Raw genomic sequence first — 22,901 nt, forward strand, 5'->3', positions numbered from 1 at the left:
CAATTTGTTTCTTTTTCCCCAAAGGAGTAAAATGCTTTCTGACGCGATTTGTCTCTGAGCAGCTGAGCCAGGCAGACGTGTGGGTTCAATCCACAGCGCCCAGGAATGGGAGCCCGTTTGTGCCCAGCTAGCACCACGCACGGCTTCCCTACGTAAACATCAAAACCGAGCTGGTGCTGCTGCTCCACGCGGTGTTACTGCCTCGTCCCTTCCTCGCTGCAGGAAGCTGACCTGCTTTCCCAAAGCATGCTCCAAAGTCACGGAGTATCTGTGCCCTCCCAGGTTTGTGCCTGCTCCCGTTCCAGCTGTCCTGCAGATGCCCAGGAGGGCTCCAGAAAGCCCAAGCTCATTAAAAGCTGGTGTGTTGGATGGTGCTGGCTGGTAGCCCCTGCATCTGGCCCGGCCCAGCCCGTGTTTTGTGGCTCTGCCCGCGGGGACGGAGGGGTGCGTGGCCTGTGCTGAGAGCCCCGTGGCTGCTGCCTGCTCCCTGGAGCTCCGTTTTCCTCCAGGAAGCTGCAGGATTTCTGCTGACGCTGGGATTTTTTTCCTATGCCCTGAGGAGTGTTTTTTTTTTTTTTTTTTTTTTTTTTTTAACGTGAAAATCAAAATAAAACTGGGAGGAGGAGAAGCCAGCCACCACAATAGTTTTCTTCTGTAGTGCTTTCAGAGACGGCTGAACCTTCCCTTGATGTCTGGAGCCTGCTAGGCATGGGATCAAGAGCTGCTCCAGAAATGCGCCTGCTAAATGTAAATAATGGCAGGGGAGCGGCGAAGGCGGGGAAACCTGAGAAATTGCTCATTTCACATACGTGTTCCCGGCTCCCCTGCCTGAGAGCCACAAGAGCAGAAAACATGAACCGAAAGGCTGCTTTTTCCACCCAGTATGCAGGCAACTGTGCGTATTCTTGGTATAAAAACTCGTCGCAGGCTGCCCAGCACGGGGGTGCTTCCCAGCGTGGTTAAGGCAGGAGGAGAGGAGCTGCGGGCTGGGCGCTGCCCCCGATCTGTGCTGTGGGGCACGGGCTGGGGTCCGCGGGCGGTGGCACGGCCGTGACCGAGGGCTGGCTGCAGCTCCGTCCAGGCTGAGTGTGCAGAGGGCTTTTTGTCTTGCGCTGGTTGTTTTCTGCTTTGGTCTCGGGCTTTTTGTGTTGTGTTGTTGTTTTTGTTTTTCTTTTTTATTGTCTCTGCTAATAGAGAAGTTAGAAACTTGATGTCTTGTTCTTCAGCCCCATGCTGGAAGTCTGGTTGTGATTAAGGCAAGCATCCCCAGGATGCTTCTCTGTCTCACACATGTGCTGCGTTTGACTTAGAGCAGTTTTCTCCTTTTCTGCATGCAGCTTGAAATGAAAATGAGGCTTGTAAGCAAGGTCCAGCAGGAGCCGAGTGTTTTGTAACTGCTCGGTGCGTGCAGGCACCTTCCCTTGACCCAGCCTGGGAGACCTGGGCTCATTTTGAGCGTGCTGCCTGCGTCTGTGCTGTTGGGAGGGAAAGGGCTGAGTAGAGCCACCACCGTGCCTCTCCTGAAGGTGGAAGCTACCTCCCCAGTGGTTTGCTTGGAAATGGATGGGTTAAGAGAGCAGGAAGATTCTTCTCTACGCGTCACTTGCTTCTGATGGACGGATGCATCGGATTGTCCCTTGTGAAGCACGTGGACTGACGCTTGCTGGGCTGCGCTGTGCCTCCCGGGGCAGGCGTGGGTCAGCGACCCAAGGGCTGAAACCTGCGCCCGTACAGCACAAACCCCACTGATGTCCGTGCTGGTGGAGAGGCCACATCGCTGCCGCCTGGCACTCGTGTCCAAAGCCTCTGCTCTTACTCTCCAGCAAATTACCCGTAAATAACCCTGCAGGTGGCCCTGGGGCCATGTCCCCCTGCATGGCTCTGCAGCAGGTACTTCTTGCCCGTGCCCTGCTGTGCTCCTGTGCTGTCCCCTCCCAAGGGGCTCCTGGTGGGGCTCCGGGTCAGGGCTGTCCTGCTGCTGGAGGGGGCTCCGGGAGCCCCGCACGCGGTTGCGCTGTGCTGGCGTATCAGCAACACCGCGCACAAACCGTGCACGCGTGCAGCTTCCTGATGAAATTTCCCTTTTCATTCAAGTGCTGTTATCTCCCCTTGCCATGAATTTGGAGTAGCTTTTCAGGCTCCGTTGATAGCAACTGGGAAAGGTGTTCCAGGATGCGGAGCGAGCCCCGTGCCGCGGTGATAAGGCGGAGAGGAGCGAGGCGGCCCCGCACACGCCAGGCTGGAGCCGCGCAGCCTAGAGGTGGCAGCCTCGGCCGGTTCTTCCCGTGCTGCATCCCTCGGCACAAAGCCTGCTCTTGTCGGCGGTGCATTTTGGGAAGCTGGTAGGCATGCCGGGCCGGCTGCAGGCTCGGGCCATTTTAAATAACAGGCAGAGAAGCTATTGTGTGCTGGGGGGAGGAATGCGTGCTCGGCTCCTCCAGAGATGATTCAACGCTCCAGAACTGAAAGTCTTGAGCCTGGCCTGTCATCGCAGCACCGCTTCCTTTTCCTATTGTCTGGCAGGGAGCAGGCTCCAGAATTCCCAGCGCTGAATGCTGAAACTCTGTGATAGAGGTATTTGGGGGAAAGGCTAAGAAATCCCTAACACTGCGTTTGCACATAGCTCTGATTTTCTCTGGGAAGTTAGGGGGTGTTCTAGTGCTGTGTTCAGAAAACATCAGATACCATTACAGCAAAACGAGCCCCAGAATGCAGTTGTAGTGTCTGGCTGAAATACTTCCCTGTGCCATGGATAGCGTGGTGTACTGCTAATGCCCTTTTCCTAACTAAACCTAGTTGTAGTCTCTGCGCATTAAATCAGTTTTATAAACAAGGTGAACAGGGATGACAGCCGGTGTCTTGCCAAATAAGCCGTAGGAGGAGGAGCAGCTGATCTGGCAGATGACAAAGGCTGTGCAATTTAGGATAATCTAGGTCATTGCTCAGGGCCAGAAGCTAAGTGCTTCTAATACCAATTGGTGTTTACGGGAACAGGAGGTATTCAGCATTTTGGGGTTTTGGTCTCTTAGTCATTCACAAGGCAGTGACCTGCTCGTTGTGCCATCGCTGCGGGTGCCTCCGCTGTGCCCCCGGAGCGGCTGGCATCGTGCTCGCAGGGCTGCGTAATGCTTGGCACCGCGCTGGGTGAGCTGCGAGGCACCTGCTGCAAGCATTTCCACCGAGCAGATGGTTTTGGGTAGCTAGGTGTGTTGGTGTTGGCCCTGCTCTGGGCACACGCTGCCTGGCTCCGTGCGTTTCCCCGTGCCCGGCCCTGCCCGCAGCCCGGCGGCTCTCCCGACGCCTCCCCATGCTGGGCTGTGCAGAGGCCGGCGGCTGGCAGCGGAGCTTCGCACAGCACGTGCAATACAACCTGTACTTGTTCCCTGCCGGTGTCGCCTTTCCAGTGACCTTTCCAACAAAGCCGTTCGCAGGGGGCTCCCCCACTGCTCCCCCCAGCCCCGTGCCCCTGCGGCTGAGCGCCCACGCCGGCCGTGCCACGAGCCTTCCTCCGCGGTCACGGGGAGAGCGCGTCCCGGGAGGGGAAGCCTCGTCTTATAACCAGCCCAGGGAGACCTGATCTCAGGAGCAGAGCCCCCTTCCTTCCTGCTTTCCTCATCTCCTTCCACGCTTCGTTTCAGGCCCACACCTGGCTGCTGCCCGTGGGCGCGCTGCTCCGCGCAGACCCAGGCTGGAAACTTCTGGTCCCGGCGCTGTGCTCGGCCCTCCAGGCCCCGTTATTAATCCCTGCTCAGGTTTTGTCTTTCAGCCGTTTTTGATTGTCTTGGTGTGATAAGCTGCTGCAGGAGTTGAAAGTTCTTATCTGTTCCTATTGCTTTCATTATTTGTTTGTCTTTCTGGGCCATGGGACTTTCTCATTTTCTCCGCGCGCTTAGTCATAGCTCCTTAAACGCGGGCTGTTTTTCTCAAAAGCAGAGATATTGAGAAAATTCAAATTTCCTGTGTGGTCTCGTATGGAAAAATATTTTTAGTTTTTAGATTGTAGCATATCGAAAATACGCTTTCTTGCAAAATGTTTGCCGTGCTCTACTCCATGCTCTTTCGCTCCCGCATTACTCAGTTTAGAAACCGGTCACAAAATTTCCCAGTCCCCTCCTTGCATCCCAAAAGAAGGCCAAGGGCCTCCTGGTGCCTGGCGGCTGAAACGTCTGGTGCAGCTTCCAGTAATGAGTCAGCAGGTTCGTTATCTCGTTTGCCACAAAAGTTCATGTTTGTGTATTTTCATCCCTGAAGGATTCCCGCTGCGTGGCCGCCGCCGTCTGCCTGTGGGGAGCAGTCCCGCCGGGCGGAGGGGGCTCCTCCAGCTTGTGGGGCTGCCGGGAGGGGGAATGTAGAAGAGCTCCGGAGTTCAGATACGTGTGTTAGTGGAGATGGATGAGTTCTGTTTATCTTTTGGGAGAGCAAGTCAGAGCAGGGCCTCTGCTGTCTCAGCCGCTGCCCTGAATGGCCGAGATACCCGGCATCTTGCCATAAAATACCCAGAATCTAGCGAGCGCACCTTGGGGAGCGGTTGGTCTGGAAGGAACCCCCTGCACACGGGGCTGGCTGCAGGCGCTCAGAGCTTGCTGCTGATGCTGTCGGGGGGATGCTGCCCCCGCTGCAGCCAGCCTGCCCGGACAGCGAGTGCGAGGTACCCCTGGGCACGGCGCAGATCAATAATGCACGGGGCATAATGCACGGGGCGCGTCCTGCAGGCATCAGGGCCAGGAAGGTGGCTCTGCTCGGGAAGTGGTGCAATGGAGGCTCTGGCAATGAACGCAGTGGGAGGAAATGCAGAGCTATTTGCAATGTAAATGGCTTTTTAATTCAGTTTCACAGCCCCGCCCCGCATGCTGCTAAATAAGTGTGACTTTGAAGTGAAGCCCAAAGAGTTGTTATCTGCTCGGAGGCAGAGCAAACATCACCACCTTATCGCTCCTTTGTCCTGTGCAGGAGGGAGCCTGGCACAGCAGATACCCGTATTGTCTTTCTGGAGTCTTGTCGCTGTTCTGAGAGGCCAGCGTCAAGCTTACTCAAATGAACGCTTTAAATGTCTTTTGTTTTAATGTCTCAGCCAGAGGGACAGAAATCCCCGTATTTCCTTTGCCCGAGTCTCAGCTAGAGCCCGGCCAGGGCTTTCTGCCGGGGCTGTCGGTGCCCCCTGCAGCAGCGCCCAGCACCCTGCCTCCAGCTCAGGCCTGGGCCTTGGCCGGGGGTGCAGCTGAGCCCCCGGTGGCCCCGGCCTCAGCCTCTTGCCGTGAAGGAGCTGCTCTGAGAGGAGCTGCTCTCAGCCCATGGCCAGTGCTCCTGTTCCTCCGTGGGTAGCTCCGGCTGCTCTGCGCCACCCGGGCTGTGCAGGGCGAGGAGCTCTGCTCCCCGTCTCGAAAACACTCGGCGCTGGATGCTGAACGCTTTCTTCCTCAAACGGGGCGATGGTTAAGTGGTTTCCTCTTCCCTTCAGAATGAGTAAACTTCCAAACCACTAAGCTGGTGAGTATTGACTGACTCACCAATGGGATTAGCGGAGATCAAATACATTACGGCTGGTTTACTTGGACCTGGGCTTGATGCGAGCCTGAGCACACTGCTGCTGCTGGGGACCCCGTGCTAGCTGCCTTGGGGTGCCACGAGCGAGCTGCCTGGTCGGTCAGGGGGCACAGCAAGTGAGGAGTGTTAACTCTTTGCTCCTTTCCCATACGGACTGCTAGAAGCAGTAGAAAAGGGGCCAAAACCAGCACCATGGCAGCCCCTGTTAGTGCTGTCTCTTCTGACGGAGGATCAGCTCTTATCAGGGGCTGAACGGCTGTCGCAGAGCGGTCCTGCTGCTCCCATCCTCCTGCTGAATCGCTTTTGGAAAGTGCAGCTTAGAAATTCCCCCTCTTCCCAGGCCTTACCATTTTTTGGGGATTTAGTGGTCGGCAGCTCGGTGGCTGACCCCTGCGTGGCCGGGGCGGCTGCGCCTTGCAGGGATGGAGACTGTGGCCCCAGGAGCTCTGTGCTGCAGCACTTCCCATGGATGAAACCTCACAAGTGCTGCTGTGGGGTCGGCCCCGATAGCTGCTCCCGGTCGTGCTGGCCATGCCTGCGTCCTCCCTGTTGCCAGGGCTCGTGTCCGTGCTCCTCCTGCAGAAACAGCAGCCGTGCTGTGCTAATGCCTCTGAAAATAGCTTGGGAGGGAGCAGAGGAACTGGCAGTGTGGGAGCACCGGCAGGGTCAGGGATGTGAGATGGTCACACCACACGAGCATTTTGGGGATAAAAGTGTTGAAATTCCTCATGCAGCGGAAGGTCCCCCTGGAGCCTGTGCTTAGGTGGTGGTGGGACGTGGGGTGTGGGGGCATCCTGCTTGCTCGGTTGCCTTCCTCACCTTGGCCATTACGTGGACGTGCTTAGCTCCAATGCAGGTGATCTCTCTGGGGGAAAATCAAATGCAAAATTGTCTAGCGTCACGGAGTGGCTGTTACGCTCTAAAAGCACTGAAAATGTGTGCTGATTGCTGGAGATGCCTTCTGCGCCGTTCTTGGTCCTGCTTAGGATCTGCGGGGATTTCCCTGCAGGGGTAAGGCTGGCATCAGCTCCGTGCTGCAGGGGCTCGGTGAGGAACATCATCATCTTTCTCTCTCCCTCGCATGGAAAATTTATCCCTGTCATCTTCATTTTCCATCCTGCAGTTTACTCACGGTGTTCCCTTTCTCTCCGCAGGCCTGGCGTGATCACCATGCAGGCGCTTTCGGAAGAGGACCGAAGGCTTTGGATGGAGGCAATGGATGGCCGGGAGCCGGTGAGCACAAATATTAGAGAGAAAGCACTGGAGAAGAGCACGGAGAGCGTTGTGTAGCCCGGGGCAGCTCGCTGCAGAGCTCGCAGTCACGCAGCGCCTGCCAGCCGGCGCGAGAGCTGTATCCGTGGGGCAGCGCACGCCTCCTGCCAAGAGAATAGTTTAATCCTTTGGTTAAATATTTGAGGTAATACTGTATCTCCTGTGCTTGGATTGCTTGAAGGTGTGGTGGAAGGGAGGAGGGTAGGCTTGGCCAGCACAAACACGCTGCTGTGCTGTGCTGAAAGGAAAACATGGCAAAAAGAGCAGTGGAAGAAAATACGCTGTAGATTTCCAGGGATTTTTGAGTCCTGCAACTCATCTGGCAGGCGTTTCTGCGTCTTGCAGAGAACTGCAGATTTAGTGCGAGAGGAGGAGTGGAGCCCGTTCCCAGCTCTCAGCGATACCGTCCTCGCTGTGCTTGCTTCTGCCATGCCGAAGCTGTGCGGGCTGCCTCATCGCTGGGAGAGATTCCAGCACAGCCCCGCGGCCACAGACTGCTGCTGCCTTGAGCCAGAGCCTCCCCGCCACCCACGGCAAGGTCCTTGGTTTGTCACAAAGAAGTGTTCGTGAAACCCACGCGGACACACACGGGCTGGCAGGCGCGTGCCGGGCTTGCTTTGACACACCTGCAGCGACTCAGACATCGGCTGGGTCTGAGGGTGCTGCCGGGTACCCCCGGCGGTGCCTTGCAGTGAGGATGATGGTCAGGGCTTAGTTTGGAATCAGGGATTCACTGGGTAATTGGGATGGGATGAGACCTTGGGAGGTGTCTCGTCCAGCCTCCTGTTCTAAGCAGATTACTCGGGGCATTATCCAGCGGGGAACTGAAAACTCCCGAGGAAGGAGACCTTTGGCACAGCTCTCCAGAGCTCCAGCTCTGCTGCCTGGCCATCCCCCTGGAGCAGAGTTCCTCCTGATGCCTTGTCTGTGGTTTGAGTTTACACCTCCTGTCTGTTCTGCCCTGCACTGCCTCGGGGAGCCTGTCTCTGTCCTTCTGATGCCTTCCTCGTAAGGTGGCTGCTGTCGGGTCCCCACGAAGCTTGGCTAGCCCCTTCTCCACGCTGCACAGACCTCGCTTCCTAACAGGGCATGTGCTGTGGAGCTGGGACCTACTGCTGATGGTGATCACACCTCTCTGCCACTCCCTGGGGTGAAACAACATTTCTAGGACAAAATTGCACATGTACACCTTCTTCCAAGAACCGGTATTGTGGGAGACACAGGCACAGAAGCAAAAAGGAGACAGAACATGCAGTGCGTGCCCAGGACAACCCCTGCTGTCTTTTTCTATCACTCAGCCTTGCCTGGGAGAGCCAGCCTGCTCCACCTTGGCTATTAACTCGAGCGTCCCTGTCCTGTGGCAGCTGCAGGGGGAAGGCACTCAGCCCTGTGTAAGGCACGCCAGCCCCTCCAGCTCCAGCATGCAAACTGTCTTGTCCCCTCCTAAATTAACCCCTACCTGGGATCTGTGGTGGCAGGCATCCAGAGGCAGGATAATATTTTCTGTTCTTTCACTAACTAAATGTGCATAATTGCTCATAATTGGCATCAAGCCTTGTCCTCTTTTAGCCTGCTCACCTACTTCCCTCTGCCTCACCTCCGCTGCAGAATGCAGTTGCAGGGATGTGAAACTCGGCCACCTCCAGCTGGAGCTGCACGAATACAGTCATCCAGCTGCATTGTGACCTGCTGATGCTATCAGGGCTTGGCACAATAGTGGAGCCGGTCTGGTAGGATAGGGTTGCAGAAGTGCAGCCAGAGATTTTGAGCGTTTGTAGGGCGCTGTGCATGCGAAAGGCGCTATGGAGTAACAGATGCAGCACTGCCTGGATGATCCTGTTCCAGAATCTGATTACGTGAACCCATTCAAAAAACAGAGGTCTTCATGCTGCCACCTGCACATTTCTATTCTTCCCTATCGTGCCCATCAGCTTCGAGCAGCTTGCTCATCCAGCACGTCAGGCAGTGTTGCTGCTCATTAACGCTGTGCCTTAATGCAATACCTCGTGGCGCTTCAGTGCTCGTGGCGCTTAAACCCGGCCTGCCAGGTGTGGCGCGGGAGCCATGGGAATGAAGCCTCTGTGGAGATGGATGCAAGAGGCATTTCACTGATGGAGGCAGCGTGTGTTGACAGACAAGGTAGCTCCTCGTCCTCAGTTATCCTCTTTTGATCTCTCACAAGTGGAGCTGTTGGTCTGTTTTGTTTGAGTTCTTATCTTGTGGCGTGAGGGTGTGGGACGTTACCTACTCTGCGGAGATTTCCTTGAGCAAGAGACAAGGGTTTAATGTTTGGACTCCTAGAAGCATCCATTCTATGCTTTGACTATAATTTTGTAACCAAAAACACCCCTACTGGAAAGAATGTCTGGTTTCCTTTGATTTGAATATTGAGTGTGGGAAAGATTGGCACGGCGGAGACGGTAATTCCATGTGCAAATTCGGGCTGTGGAGAGATTAAAGTGCAGTGGAGTTTGTTTCTTAATTATAATTAAAAAACTAAAACCAAATGTTGTATTACATTTTAGTAAAATCTCAACATAGAATGTGGGCTACATTAGCCAAGACATTTGTCACAACTTGAAAAGATTTATTATATATCTTACAGTCAGAGCAGACTCCAGATAGCTATCATCAGTCTGTTAACTCTTACCACTTGCAATTAATTTGGCTGAAAACCCTGTGTTGACTTTGGGTTTTCTTTTATGTTACAGAGGCTGGAAATAGGAGAAAATGTTAACTACGTAACAGAGCAATTGCATTCATTTTCATTAAGATATTCAGGATGAGTTTCCTATGTGTTTTTTTTTCCTTTGGTGATGCAGTTTGCGAATGAATATGGTGTAGGCCAGAGTGATTCTGAAACTTGACTGGGGACTGAGTCAAGAATAAAAGCTGTGTTGGCTCATACTGGTGGCTGTGGTAGGCTGTAGGATTAACAGAGACGCAAATTAGGCTGTTTGCTTTCTGTCAAAGAACCGAACAAGATAAGCATTTTAGTAAGGTTGTGGCTCTGCTTGCCAAGTCTGCAGTGAGCATGCCAGCCAAAATTGATGCTGGTGTCAGCAGTTCCTGCTATTACCTTCCAAGCAGGTTCGTAATCTTAGAAATCATTCTCACGTCCATGCAGGCAGAAGTGGGGTACTGGTTTTGGAAGCGTTTGGGACACAAAAATATTTCTTTAGGAAAGTCAGCCTAGCAATGTAAGGGTAAGCAGAGGATTGAGGATATGAAACATGTTAAATTACATCCCTCTTGAGCTGGATTAATACATTGTCCATAGCCTTGCTTGGTGATGGAAAAGATAGTGTTAAAAGGCAAATGCAACATCCTGTGATCCTGTCAGAGGAAATAAGACGTGGATGGGACCTGAGCAGTGCTGCTCTGCTGCTTGCAGTGTGCTGCCCTTTGCTTGATTTGTTTTGTTTTGCTTTTGGTTCTTTGAAGCAATACAAGTGCATAAAAATGCAGCAAGCATTTCACCTAGGAGTTGGTTTTGTTTGTGCTGTAAAGCCAAGGGCACCATCAGCTGGGGACCGGCAGCTGGTTCCAGCTTGTGCCCTCACAGGGAGTTGGTGAGCAATGGAGACACGCAAACAGGGCTTTCTTCTTTCCTTCTCTGCTCCCCTTACCTTCAGTTCCTTTATGTGTTCTGCACATTTGCAAAGGCAAGCAGAGTACAAATCCCTTGCGTGCTGTGGGAGGCTAAAGGCTGGTAACTCAGCAAGGCAGCACTGCTGAGGCTGGTGGGTTTGGTCCTGGGACCTGCCCGAAGTTGGACCCGTTGCAGTGGCACTCACTTGACTCGGTCCTTGTGCCACGAGTCTCCATCCTCCAGAAAGCAAACGAGGTTTTTGCTCCCATTCTGGAAAGCCGTTCCTGGACCTCACTGCTCTGGGGTCCAGAAACCATCTCTTGGTTCCCCGCTCTCCCAGGTGCAGTCCTGGCTGCTGCTTTGTGTGAGGACACCGGGCTGCGGGGCCGTTGGGCTGTGTGGAGCTGCTGAGCCGTGGGGACACGTCGAGCAGTAGCTGCGGTGTCTGTGTTTTCTGCTGGGTGCTGAGACGCCGTGTTCATGTTCCCAAACAGGGGCAGGGCCCGGCTGGAGTTGCGATGCTGTTTGTCAGCGCTGGGAACTCAGGAAGTTCAGAAGTGGTTACTGCTGAATTAATGAAAGCCCGGAGGGCAAGATCCACAAAGGCTCTCTTAAATGACATTTGAGATATTGCAGAGACACTGAAACTCTCTTAAGGCCTTCCCTAGGTGCCGAAGGTCTGTGGACACTGGCAGCCCTTTGCCAATAGCTCTCTTTTGTGTAGATGTGCCAATCCTTTGCTTGGGTAAGGAGTACCCTCTGCCCAATTCCTGGTGACCACTGCAGCACCATACTTCATATGTCTTGTCCTGAGTTTCTCTTCCTCCATTTGAGCCCAGGCCAAACTCTTTAACCTTCAGTTGAAACCCGTCTCCCATCTGTAGCTGTAGGTCATCGCCTGGAGTTTGTGATGTGCCTGTAGCTTTGTAGCCTAATGAAATAAGGTGCGGGTGGGGTTGGTATGTCTGAGCTGTGAGCCCACATGAGCCCCCACAGCCTTCCCTCGGGGGGGTCTGATGCTGCCGGGTGCTGCGGGCTTGCAGTCAGTGGCAGTACTGGGCGAGCAGACACATTGGGGGATCACGAAGGACTTGTTATTCTTTCTGCAGCACCCTATGGGGCTTCTGACCGCGTCCTGGTGGCTGTGGCCCCTCAGTGCCCCAGGACGCCCGGTGGCTAGGTGGTGTGGTCAGTGCTTGGGCATTCGGTGTCACCGGGCTCTCCTTTCTTCGAACATCCTCCAGTGCTGCAAGCGTGGGGACGGCACAAAATGGAGCAGGGCAGGCATGGGGACGCCGTGCGGGCGCCCTCCACTAGATGGCAAGCTGAGACCAGCCCGCTCAGTGCACTTGTGCCCTGCCAGGGCAAGGGCAGCCCGTGTGGGTGGGGGGCTGCGGGTCTGGGGGTGCCCAGGACGGGCTGCCCTGCTCCTGCTGCCCCGGCTCTCAGGCAGGGCAGTTCCTGCTGCATGGGGCAGGGAAAACAAATGCTTCCCAGGTCTGCCCCCAGAGCTTGGCATGGCCCCAAATGAAAAACACATCCCTCTCCCGTTGCTCTGTCCTTCCTCTGCTGCTCCCCTGAGAGAAGCAGATGATAGTTTTGGGGGCAGGCAGCGTTCGGTTGCACTGAGCGGGGCTGAGCTCAGACCTTCAAAACGTGCACGGCCTGGCATTGCCCCCCCAGGCACCGAGGGTCCTTCCCCTCGCCGCCTCCATCAGGCAGGCCTGCTCGGGTTGCCATGGTGACCATGGCTGCCATCTCCTGGCCCTGGGTGTCCTGGGGGGCCCAGGCCTGGGCTGCCCGAGGGCTGAGGCTGTGCCAGGGGGCCTGTGGCGGGGGGCCGGGCAGCCTGCCATGGCGGGGCTCGTGTCCCCCTCAGGGCCAGCCCGCGGTGGTGGTTGGGTTGGGTTGGTTTGGTGGCAGTACCAGCAGAGAAATAACCCGTAATGGGCAGTGAGGCTGCTGGGCAGCCGCGTTCAGCCCCACTGGGAGCTCCCGTGGCCCGGTGTGCCCTTGGCACGGCGCTGGGAGAGGCGTCTGCAGCAGCCCTGCCCCTGGTCCCAGCCCTCGGCCTCGCTCCCTGTCCGACAGCTGCTCGGCGGCACTGGGGCTGGTTCAGTATTTCTGCTCTGGAAATGCAACGTGGTGTTTTTATAGCAAACCCCAGCGTAACAACAAAGCCCGGCCTCGCGTTCCTGCCCAATACGCGGCACCCTCTCCCGCCTCCACCTCAGATATGGCTTCTGGGAATTCTTTCTGAAATTGTTTTTCATTTTCCTTGTCTAATTATGCAAAATGGTGAGAGATTAATTTCCCAGTGGAAATGATGTCTTTTGAACTCAATCCAGTGCTTTCAACCTCGGCATTCCTGTCATTTTGGCTCATTCAAAAAATAAATTAACTTGAAGGACTTCAGTTGCAACCCCCAAGACACCACGGAGGGACAGCTGGATACCTACCAACTGCACGAATTCCCAACCTTCTCGTATTCCATCATAACGAACTGGAAGCTGCAAATCTGCTCTATCATTTTAATTCATTTCATCTCCAACTCCTTGGAGGTCACTTGCCTCTTCTCTGTCGGTTTGTGTACCGTGCTCATTAGCTCTGTATCCGTTTCCAGCAATGTTTGAAAAACCGTCTGTGACTGAGGTGGGGGCCAGCGTTTCCACCTAGGGTGCAGTATCTACGACTGCTGCTGCATCAGACTCAGGAGGACTTGGGGACCGATCACTCTGGTTGTTAATAAACATCAGTCATGTTTTTCTCCGAGTGTGCTGGGCATAAATTGCACCTCAGTTTAGTAGTTAATGGAGGAAGTTAATTATTTAAAATTATAGAAAAATCTTCATCCAGAGTATCTTTGACTACAGGTGCGATGGTTTTCAGCTGTTTTCTCTTTGCATGGGAGAGCCTCTTTGTATGCAGGTGAGATGTTGGGAGCGAGCATCACGTTTACTCCTTTGATGCTCAAGGGTTTGGGCCATGTTTATCTTTTCAGCTTTTTTCCTTGCAGTCTTTCATGCTGGTCTGACAAAAATGTGTGTTTCTGCAGGCCTTCCAGAGAAGGCTGGTTATTAGCATATGTTTTATCTTGCAGCTTCTTCATGGCCTTCGTCCTCTCTGGGTTTGTTTGCTTATGGCAAATTCTTTCTGTTCCATTTTCCATGACCTGCCTCATTCCACTTGCTGATTCTCCATCTCTCTGCCTTTGCTGAGTGGGACATCTTTCCCCGCTGCACTCTTTCAATCTATAAGTTTCTATTGTTTGCTTTTTTCTCTTTGCCTCTTACTGCCCCCCAACCCAGACAACCCAGTGAACTTTCCCTGAACCAAGGCTGCCTGGGAGCATCTGAAGTGCCTCTGGCAGCAGCATCTTTGTCTCGCTGGAGGTGGGCAACATGTGGGCAGCTCCAGCGGGTGCCTGGGGGCCATGGTGGCGAGCCCCCTGCCTGCCAGCAGAACCTGGCTCAGCAAAGTGCCTGCTTGGCTTCTCTGCGTCCCACGACAAAGGATTTTGGCCAAGAAAAAGTCTGCTTGTCGTTTGTCCTTTGTCCTTTTTGGGGACAGGGTGGCAGAAAAGGATCCTAAGGAGTCAAGCGCAGTGATAATTTATCCTGTTCCATGTTAGTTTTTGTATCACGTGTACTTTGACCACAGCTCCCTTGTTCTCCCTCTCCTGTTTTGTAACCTGTTTTAAGCCTATGGGTAATAACTTTACATTAGTATTATAAGCTTTTATTTTGTTTCTAAAGCACTTAAGCCAGTGAGGTCTTAAGGCTCGACTTCAGGCTTTTAGGTATGGTTCCAACAAATGCTGCTTCAGTGTTTGATAGCTTTCTGAGTCAGAATCGCTGCTGCTTCAAGATGTCAGTTTTTTGTCCTTTCCTTAAAAAAGCTGATTGGGTCATAAAGAGGAAAAATACCGAGAGAAACATTCTAGATCATCTAAAGAAGATAAAAGACTTCTTTATAAAACAAAAATTGCTATCACACCCACTTCTGGAAAGTTTGTGACCTCTTCTGCTTCTAGCACTGTTGTTGGGAAGTCCAGGAGCAGAACAGCAGCTCCTGTTTCTGTTTGTCATCTCTGTGCGTGAATGCCTCATCGTTTCCTTAATGTACTCTTTGCTGTAGCCAGCTTCACCACAGCACTCCTCACTGTGATATTACTGCACGAAATAGGCTACAGACATTTGGCTTTGCTTGGGGAGTGGGATGGCTGGTCCTTCGGCATGAGCTGGGTTTTGGTCTCCCGGTGGGAGCAGCTGATGATGTTGCTTTTGCTGGGGAAGCTTTGGCCACTGCTGATACCCACGGAGGGTGTGGGACAGGAGGGCTGGGATGTGAGCGAAGGTCTGCTCACAGGACCCTGCACAAACCTGTGTTTTGTGCGGGATACCCGCAGAGCCTGCTGCAGCACGATGTGTTTCTCTTTCATTTTGGTTCAGGCCAGGAGGTGAGCACGGTGGTGGGAGGTAATGAGAGTTTGCAGAGTCCCTGGGGAACGATGGCTGATTGATCTTGAATTGCTGCGTGCTGGCGACAAGCGGTGTGTGTGTGTGTGTGTGTGTGTGAACAGGACAGATCAGCTGGCGTGTGTGAACTTGTTCATGAGTCTGGGCCCGGACAGGGGAGAGAGCTTCAGAAATGGTTGCTGGGTGGTGGCATCGAGCGATTTCGTTATGCTGCTTTGATTGAACCCAGCTGCCCACCCTTAGGCTGCATCTGCCCAGTTGCTGGCAGCCTCTGCGGGGAGGCACAAAGTGCTCAGTGGGGATGAAATGCCAAAGAGAAAATCTCCTGCCTTTTCTCTCTCTGCTCATATCACCTCTGTTTAGGAGTGTTTGAGCAGAGGATTCAGGAATCATCTAGAAATTCAGAGAATAGCTCCGTGTTAGCAGAACAAACTTCTCTGCCAGTTTCAGTGGGCCATTAGAGTAGTTTTTTTTTTTCTACACGAAATTAAAAATTAAAATAGGCGATGCGTTGTACAGTCAGGTGTAAAATTAATCACTTCCTTTACTGCCTGCTTTTAAAGGTCCTTGCCCTCTTTAAATAGTGGTCTACTGTCATGCTACAGTCCCAGCATGGGCTGTGACCTAGGCTTTGTCCTTCTTCTAGCCGCAGCCTCAGACGAAAGCCTGCCCGTCAATACTGGGAACGGTTTGATCATCGTATTTCTGTACTCCGGGCCCCTCTCCCATGCTGTCCTGGCTTTGCTGTCCCAGGCAGACCCCGCAGCACTGTGATGGTCAGTTCTGAGGGATACTCGGCCCCACGGCCAGCCCAGCCTCCTGCCCCAGCAGCTGCACGAGCCCAGGGCTAGAAGTGGCCTCACCACAAAGATGCTGGGGTCGTGGCACCAACCCCCGGCTGCTCGGAGCAACTGGGCAGCGAGGAGCCTCTTCCCACAGGGCAGGAACGCGAGGCACATCTGTGTTAGTTACTTTAGAAACGAAGGTGCCAGTGTCATTTAAAATTAGGCTGGTTTGGTGTGCTCAGGCTCCTGGTTGATGGGTAGACATTGGGAGGAGGAAGGGCGTGTGTGCTCGCGGGAGAGGGGGAGAGCGAGGCTGGCGGGGCTCCAGCACAGAGCTGGCGGAGGAGGATGTGCAAGTTGTTGCTCAAGCATCCTAGAAAACTTAAGGGAAAGCTGTTGAACTAGCAGAAATTTTCACTTTTTATCAGTCACTGGAGCGATCTGGATTTAGCTGCTCCGCTGGACTTGCTTAAAGACGCTGCGAAGCTTTAAGCGCCTCAGTTATTCCAAAAATGTATTTTTCTAAACCGGCTGACCTTTAGTTACATTGTTCTAGAGGCTACTGTATGGCTAACGTGCTTTGTGCCCTGTTGCTTCCACCTACCCTCTTTTTTTTTTTTTTTTTCTTTTTTGGTTTGATTTCCAAGCTATCTGCTGCTCGGTTTCCCTTTGACCTGCAGACTCGGAAGGCTGGCGGTGTGACCCAGGTAGTTTTTTCCTTGGCTGACCCAGGTAATTTTTTCCCGAGGTGACAAACACGGCGGGTTATATAACCGAGCTGAGCTAAGCAGTCCAGATGGCTGGCGGGCAGCCCGGTCGGCTTCGGCTTTGGAGGCTCTTGGGAATGCCTGCACTTGTAATAAAACGTGGGCTTGTTTTTAATTAGAACCATCGCTTAGTTCAGCGCCGAGACGCACAAGAGCAAGACCCGTGTAGAGGATTCAGGCCCCCAGATGCTTCGCTTTGATGGATGTTTTTTTGCTTTTAATCAAACTCGGGCATCGGTGTGAGCTCGGGGCTGAGATTTGTGCCGGGAGGAGGGAGGGGGAGGGCGAAGGGAAGCGCGCTGGGGCGGTAGCTCTGCCTGCAACGCCTGAGTTCAGCGTCGAACAGTAGGTTGGGAGGGAAGGAAGGAAGGAAGGAAGGAGCTGCCAGGGACCCTAGGCCACCCTCTTCCAAATGAACAGCCCTCGTTTGAATGACATAAACCAGCATTTCGCAGCAGGTTTCTGCTGCCCTGCCAAGTCTTTCGCTTTGGAAGCAAGGCGTATTTTTTCCCTCCCTTCCCCCTGCAGGGAGGTTTGCAGTGATGTGGGCTGGGAGAGATCTTACTCCTATCTATATCGTTCTGGCTCAGAGAGCAAGGAAGGTTATTTCTAGCCACAACACAGTGTAGTCTAGCTCTGAAAATCCTGCCTGTAGTATGAAAACCTGGCTCTCGGACAAAAATAGAACAGGGTTGATAAGGCAGAGCCAGAAACAAGGGCTGATTTCATCAAGGTTGCCAGGTGTCCTGCTTTTAACAAGGAAATATGCTTTTTTGTACATGAGCCTTCCTGCTCTGTGCTCTGCTGGCATCCTGCTGCTGGGCCGTGTCCCAACACAGCTCCTCTGCAGCGTGCCAAGCTCGCTCGGGTGTCAGGTGCAGAGGATCCTGCCCGGCGTGGCATGGGCCTGTGCTAATCCTTCTTTTTTACTCTCTCTTCCTTCCTTTCCCATTACCTGCTGTTGCAGGAGTCAGGTACAAGGGATCTTCCCCTCCCTAGGTGTGCCCAAACTGTCTGGAGGCTCCGACCCAGCTGTGGGCAATCCCGAGCCCACCGTGGGAGATAGGATAGCAGACCATAGGCTGCCCATCTTCATGAAGGCTGGATTTAGCAGTACGATGGAGAAGACAAGGTAGAAATGCAATACTGGGCACACGAGCATAAAAGTGAGCAATAACGTGCCTGGCCAGGAGAGACGGACAGCCCCACAGACCGGCCTTCCTCAGAAGCCCCTGAAACTGCTTGTGTTCGACAGCAGTTTGAGGACGTGAGTGGGTAACTCGTGCTGTTTGCAGTCAGGGACAATGTGCCATCCTTATTGTACTAAAATTAGGCTGCTATTTTATCACTTTCTTTTTCTCTTGAGTTGCTGTGAAATAATGGAGTATTTGGCAACAGAAACGGTAAAAACAAAGTAATGCCTTGTCTTCTAAGCTGAATATGTGCTAAACAATTCTCAGAGGTTTTACTCGCTTGAAATCATTTTGAGTTTCCCAAGATCTCCATGTAAAACCTCCTGTAACTTACAGTGTCTCCACTGTAGTTCGTCAGAGCAGGGTTTTGTGTGCTACCACAGCTTTAGGGAACGCTGGAGTCGGTCTTCTCTGCTCTTTTCCTGAGAGCTCCCGAGCACTGTGCATCATCCCAGAGGCTTTTTTGTCCAGGCATTTTCATAAGCCTTTTGCTCAGTGGTTGCTGCTTCTCAGGCTTTCAGCTCTTTGTGAATAATTTGGAATAAATTCTCTGGGGCTGAGCTCGACGCCCTTCAGTTTCCCTGATGCTCTGAAGGGGACGAGGACCTTTGGGTCTGGCCTGTGGGGAAGTGATCTGGTGCTTCGTTAGTGTCCAAGTGAGAGGCTCAGGGGAAAGACTTCCCAGCAGATCGTCGGAGCACCCTATTGCAGGGGCACTGAAGAAGTGGATGAAGGGCAGGGGTCCCAGCACCATGTTCCCCCTGCTGGGCTGAGCGAGCCCTGGTGCTGCGGCTGCTTGGTGGCTTGGGGGACTGCAGGCACCACCCTGCGCCGCGCCAGTGTCTGCGCCATGTACTTTGACCCAGGTCTTGTCTGAGCAAATCCGAGCTGGACGCCAGCCTGCATGCTGTTTTTTCCAACTATTTCCCCAGATCATTTAATAAGAAGTTCCAAAAATGTCTGCGGTTCTCCTCTCCGTGTCTTCAAAACCTGTCCTTGGGTGGCTGGCAAGCCAGCTGGACTACCAATTCTGAGGGAACATAATGAATTCTATTTATACATTTTTGGCCTCTTCGTCTTCTGAACTCAAAGTTGAAAAACTCGTTCATGGTTGTTTTGAGGATTTCTGAATATGAATCACAAGGAAATTGCATAACATTGCAGCATTTCCTTCTATTGCTCATGGCTTTACAAACACTGCGCTCCTCCAGGGAGACCAAGGAAATCTGGCAGGACTGGCCAATTTTGACAGTCAGTTTTAGTCTAAATACAAAGTCTAGGTTGAAGAGTAGGTCTCAGTACCAGTAAAAGGAGTGCAAGGAGGCATCTTCCAAGCCAGGACATGGGCTAGGCGACTGAAATGATGGTTTCCTTCTCAAGTGGAGGTCCCTCTGTCTGTGAGTACAGAGCAGGACAGCTGACGTTACTGTTGGTTAAGGATTTCTATACATTTCATCTACCTCTCGCCTCTGTGCCTCTGAGAAGCTAGACAGTTCTTTCATCTGGTTTTCGGCCATTTAGGCAGATCTTGCTCCAATATTTGAACCTGACAGATTTGCCGGCTGTGCCCGCGCACTGTGCAGCCTCCGAGTGTTACGGCTTCGGTTGGGGCAGTTGGGATCTTAAGTGGAAACCTGTTTTGTGTCTGGAATGGAGTTGTTTTATAGAAACGATGTGTGCAAACATGCAGTTGCCATATGAAAGCATAGTTAATTTATCACGGAGGATAATAGACATCATGGCCAAACCAGTGTGAAATCTGAAATGAGGAAATGAACATAAAATTACTCAACATCTCCTGTTCTTACTTCCTCTTCCAAACCCCATTTACTTCTTTTTTTCCCCTTTGCCCACAAAAGTTTCACCCTAAACAACCTACAGGCAGGCAGTTGTTAGCTGTTGGCTCTTTGCATGCTCACATGTGCCTTTTTTGTAGGATCGGGTTGTAAAATCTGGAGAATTCGGTTCATAGAACCTAAAAGCCTCCGCTTTACTTATGGATCAGTCTCAGAATTTTTCAAAATTACATCGGAAAGGTGGCTTAAAGAGGCCTTGTTTAAGCCTCCAAATAGCCACGACTGCTGAAGTTAAGCAAGCAGTAGCTGCCACTAAGAAAGATAGAAACCAATTTTCTTCGGGATATTTGACCATCTTCAGTATGAATTCAGAAGACTGAATTCAAGGCTTCCAGCAAATTCTATATTAGGTTAATAAATATTTTTTCTATTACCATCACCTCTGAAACTTCGTGGTAAAGATAGTTTGGCTCTGAAGATATGATCAAATGGGAATAATTAGCGAGAGAATGACTTTTAAAGCGAGCGGAGCGCCGCAGGGTAGGGATTTGTCTCCAAGTTAGTCACTAGCCCCAGTTGGGTGAGTTTTATAACCGAATATTCCCACACGCGATACGCAGCGTGTCGGCCCTTCACCTCCGAGCAAATGCTTTTTGGTATAGCAAAAGGTTTTTTTATAAAATATAATGTTTGTTTTGGAAAAGGAAAGGATGTTACAGAGCTGAGGCTTGGTTACAGCTTCGATGTTGTAGGGTGGTGTCAGGGCATTCGCGCACTGGCAGTGGCAAAGGGTTTGTCCTTATGGACCTAAAACCCTCAATGGGCAGTAAAGGCTTTGTCCTTAGCGAGATGGGTGGAGGACGGCGCTACCTCCTTGCTTTATGGCCGCACGGCTGGCCTCTGCGTGAAATTTCCTTTATGCTGTGTGCACACTTGGCAGTTAATGGCACAAGCGTATTGCGTTTCCGTGTCTGTCCTCTCTCATTTTTAAAGAGCGGTGTCTGATGATTAACAACATCTCTATGGTTTCATTTAACCAACTTGCAAGAACGGCTCTGCGGGCAGACACATCTCCTGCGGCTGATGCGCTGCGTGCCCTAACTCAGAGCTGGACAGCGGACGACGAAGCCGTGCTGGGAAGTGTGTCAGGAGCCAGAGCAGGGGGGTGACACCCGTGTGGACCCAGAAAAATGGAAAATATTTGATGCCCAAGCACTGGAGCTGGTGCATGCTCAGCAAGGGCAGGTGGCTGGGCTGGGCAGAGCAGGATGCTGAGAGCAGGGGCCCTGGGGACAGTGACCTGGTGCAGCTGGTGGACGAAGCTGTGGGGTCTGAAGCTGCAGGGCTCCGAGTGCCAGCGGGGTCCCCAGGGAGGGCCGGGTGCTCTGCGAGCCTCTGGTGAGCTGAAATTAGCTGAACTCTGCCCACTCCTACAGCAGGTCCTCGGGGGTGGAAGCAGAGCTGGGGAGAAGCGTTATTAGAGAAAGCTGACTTCGTGGCCAGGGCTGCGAGGCTGCGCTGCTGGCGGGGGAGCCTGCTGTGTATTTCCTTCCCTCTTTTCACTTATTTTTATTTTCTTGATACAAACGCAGTTCCTGGAGGAAAGCTCCCTTGCTGACTGGCAGTGTTTGCTGCTGATTCATCCCCCAGTCTCCAGATGTGGGGCGATGCACTCTCCTCCTGCAAACAAAATCTCCACTTTGTCCTCCGCTGCGTAGCTGGGCCCCCTGGGAGTGGGAGAGGGAAGATGCTCCTTGGGAAACATCTCAGGAGGGGGGGATCAAGCAGAGTGGGGTCGGTCTATGACTGTACCCGGGTTTTGAGCCGATTTGTAGGATTTGTGGCTGCAGGGGCGCTCCCTGGGTCATGGACCCTGCGAGTGCCTGCCGCCTTCCGCCTGGTGTATGGCACCGAGGGGTAAAAATAAACCTGTGGGAGATATCTGGACAGAAAGCTGTCTGTAATGCTGACGGAGTTTCCTCATTCGGCTCGCCGTGCTGACTGGCACGTGCAGCTGGAGTGGGAGCTGCTCCTGCCCGCCCCGGCACCGCAGCGGTGGGGCTGCAGCCTCGGTGGGGCCGAGAGGCCGGGGAGCGCAGGAACCCCGAGGGGTTTTATTTAACTCTGAGGAGGACATCTGGTTAAGTGGCTTCACAGCAGGAGTATGGCACACAGCCTTTTGGGGGCTGCTTTGAGGGCGAGGGGCCGTTGGGTTGGAGCTGCTGCTGGGGCACCCGCAGCGAGCCGAGCGGTGCCGCGCTCAGCGCCTGTCCGGGCACCACCGGCACCGTTCCCGAGGGCAGGATCCTCTCCCTCATCTCTGCTTCTGCCGGGGCTGTGGGGCACATCCTGGCCAGGACAGCCCCGCTGGGAGCTCTGGGGGCAGCTCGTGCATCCCCTGCCCTTGGCGTTCGTTCGTGCCTGGGTGCAAAGGGCCGGGAGCTGCCCGACGGCAGGGGAGGGCGATGTGTGGTGGCTGCTGCTGCCGTGTTGCTGTCAACATCGCCCGTGGAAACTTTCCTTCCCCGCTTGCTATTTCTGGCCGCAGCATGTGATTAAATCAGTTCCCCGAGCTTCGGTCCCTGTGGAAGGGGGCTCCCAGCTTTGTTCCCTGGGAGAGGAAGGGTGTGCACGCCCGTGGCTTTGTTTAACGGCCCACACAGGCTTTTTTTCCTGTTCTGATGGATGCTGCCACACTCAGCTCCAGCTTGTGATGCTGACCGAGTGCCGTGTGTGTTTGTTTCAGCTCCAGGTTGATGAAGGATTTATTTTTTTTATTTGTTTTAACATCTTCATCTACTGAGCTAGAGAAATGCAACCTTTTTGGATCCGAAGGCTGATCTTACAGCTTTTCATTATGCTAGGTTTTAAAATTGTGCTTCAACTGATTAAAATAAACTGATTAAAACCTTCTGCTGTCATTTCCCCCTTTTTCTTGTAACCCACTGAAGCTCTGCTCTAACCTAAAGTAGCCAAGCTGTAATGGGGGCAGGGCAGGAGGAAGAGCACCGGTATCTGGAGGCAGGAGAGGCTTGGGCTGGAGTCACAGCATTGCCCGAGGGGGGCTCATCCTGCAGCATTTCATGTCCTCCCTGAACTCATGTTTCTTCTCCTCTTACCCTTTGCCTCGTTTATTCGCTGTAAGTGCATGTGAGTGGGGAGGGCTGCTCCTGGCCTGAGCAGCGCCTGCCAGATGTTGCTGCAGTGCTCCTGACACGAAGGGAAGGAGCTGCCTGCTTTGCTCCGAGGTTCGTATCCTTTACGTGTTGCAAGGAAGCGAGGAATGCCCATCTGTGTTTTCTTTTAAAGCCCGTTTAGTTTCCGTTCCCACCTATTCTGTCCTATTTGTCCTATTTTTGAGAATTTGTTTTAGCTGGGGCAGCCTGCTGCTGACGCCTGTGCTGGCCCTGGCACCTGGCTGGTGGGGCCGGGGCAGCTGCTCCCAAAGCTGCCACCAGCAGGGGACATGAGGTG

General features: G+C 53.2%; 1 protein-coding gene across 4 annotated transcripts in view; it reads left to right on the plus strand.

Moving 5' to 3' along the window:
• Positions 1–22,901, plus strand: part of ARHGAP26 (Rho GTPase activating protein 26) — a 120,735-nt gene that overhangs the window by 24,492 nt on the left and 73,342 nt on the right. For all 4 annotated transcript variants that reach the window (XM_084295145.1, XM_084295147.1, XM_084295146.1 and 1 more), the window contains exon 11: positions 6,699–6,777. In XM_084295145.1, coding sequence (XP_084151271.1) covers positions 6,699–6,777 — 79 coding nt within the window. The remainder of the gene's footprint in view (positions 1–6,698; positions 6,778–22,901) is intronic.

This window comes from Netta rufina (assembly GCF_964035555.1).
Source record: "Netta rufina genome assembly, chromosome: 14".
NCBI classification, from domain to species: Eukaryota; Metazoa; Chordata; class Aves; order Anseriformes; family Anatidae; genus Netta; species Netta rufina.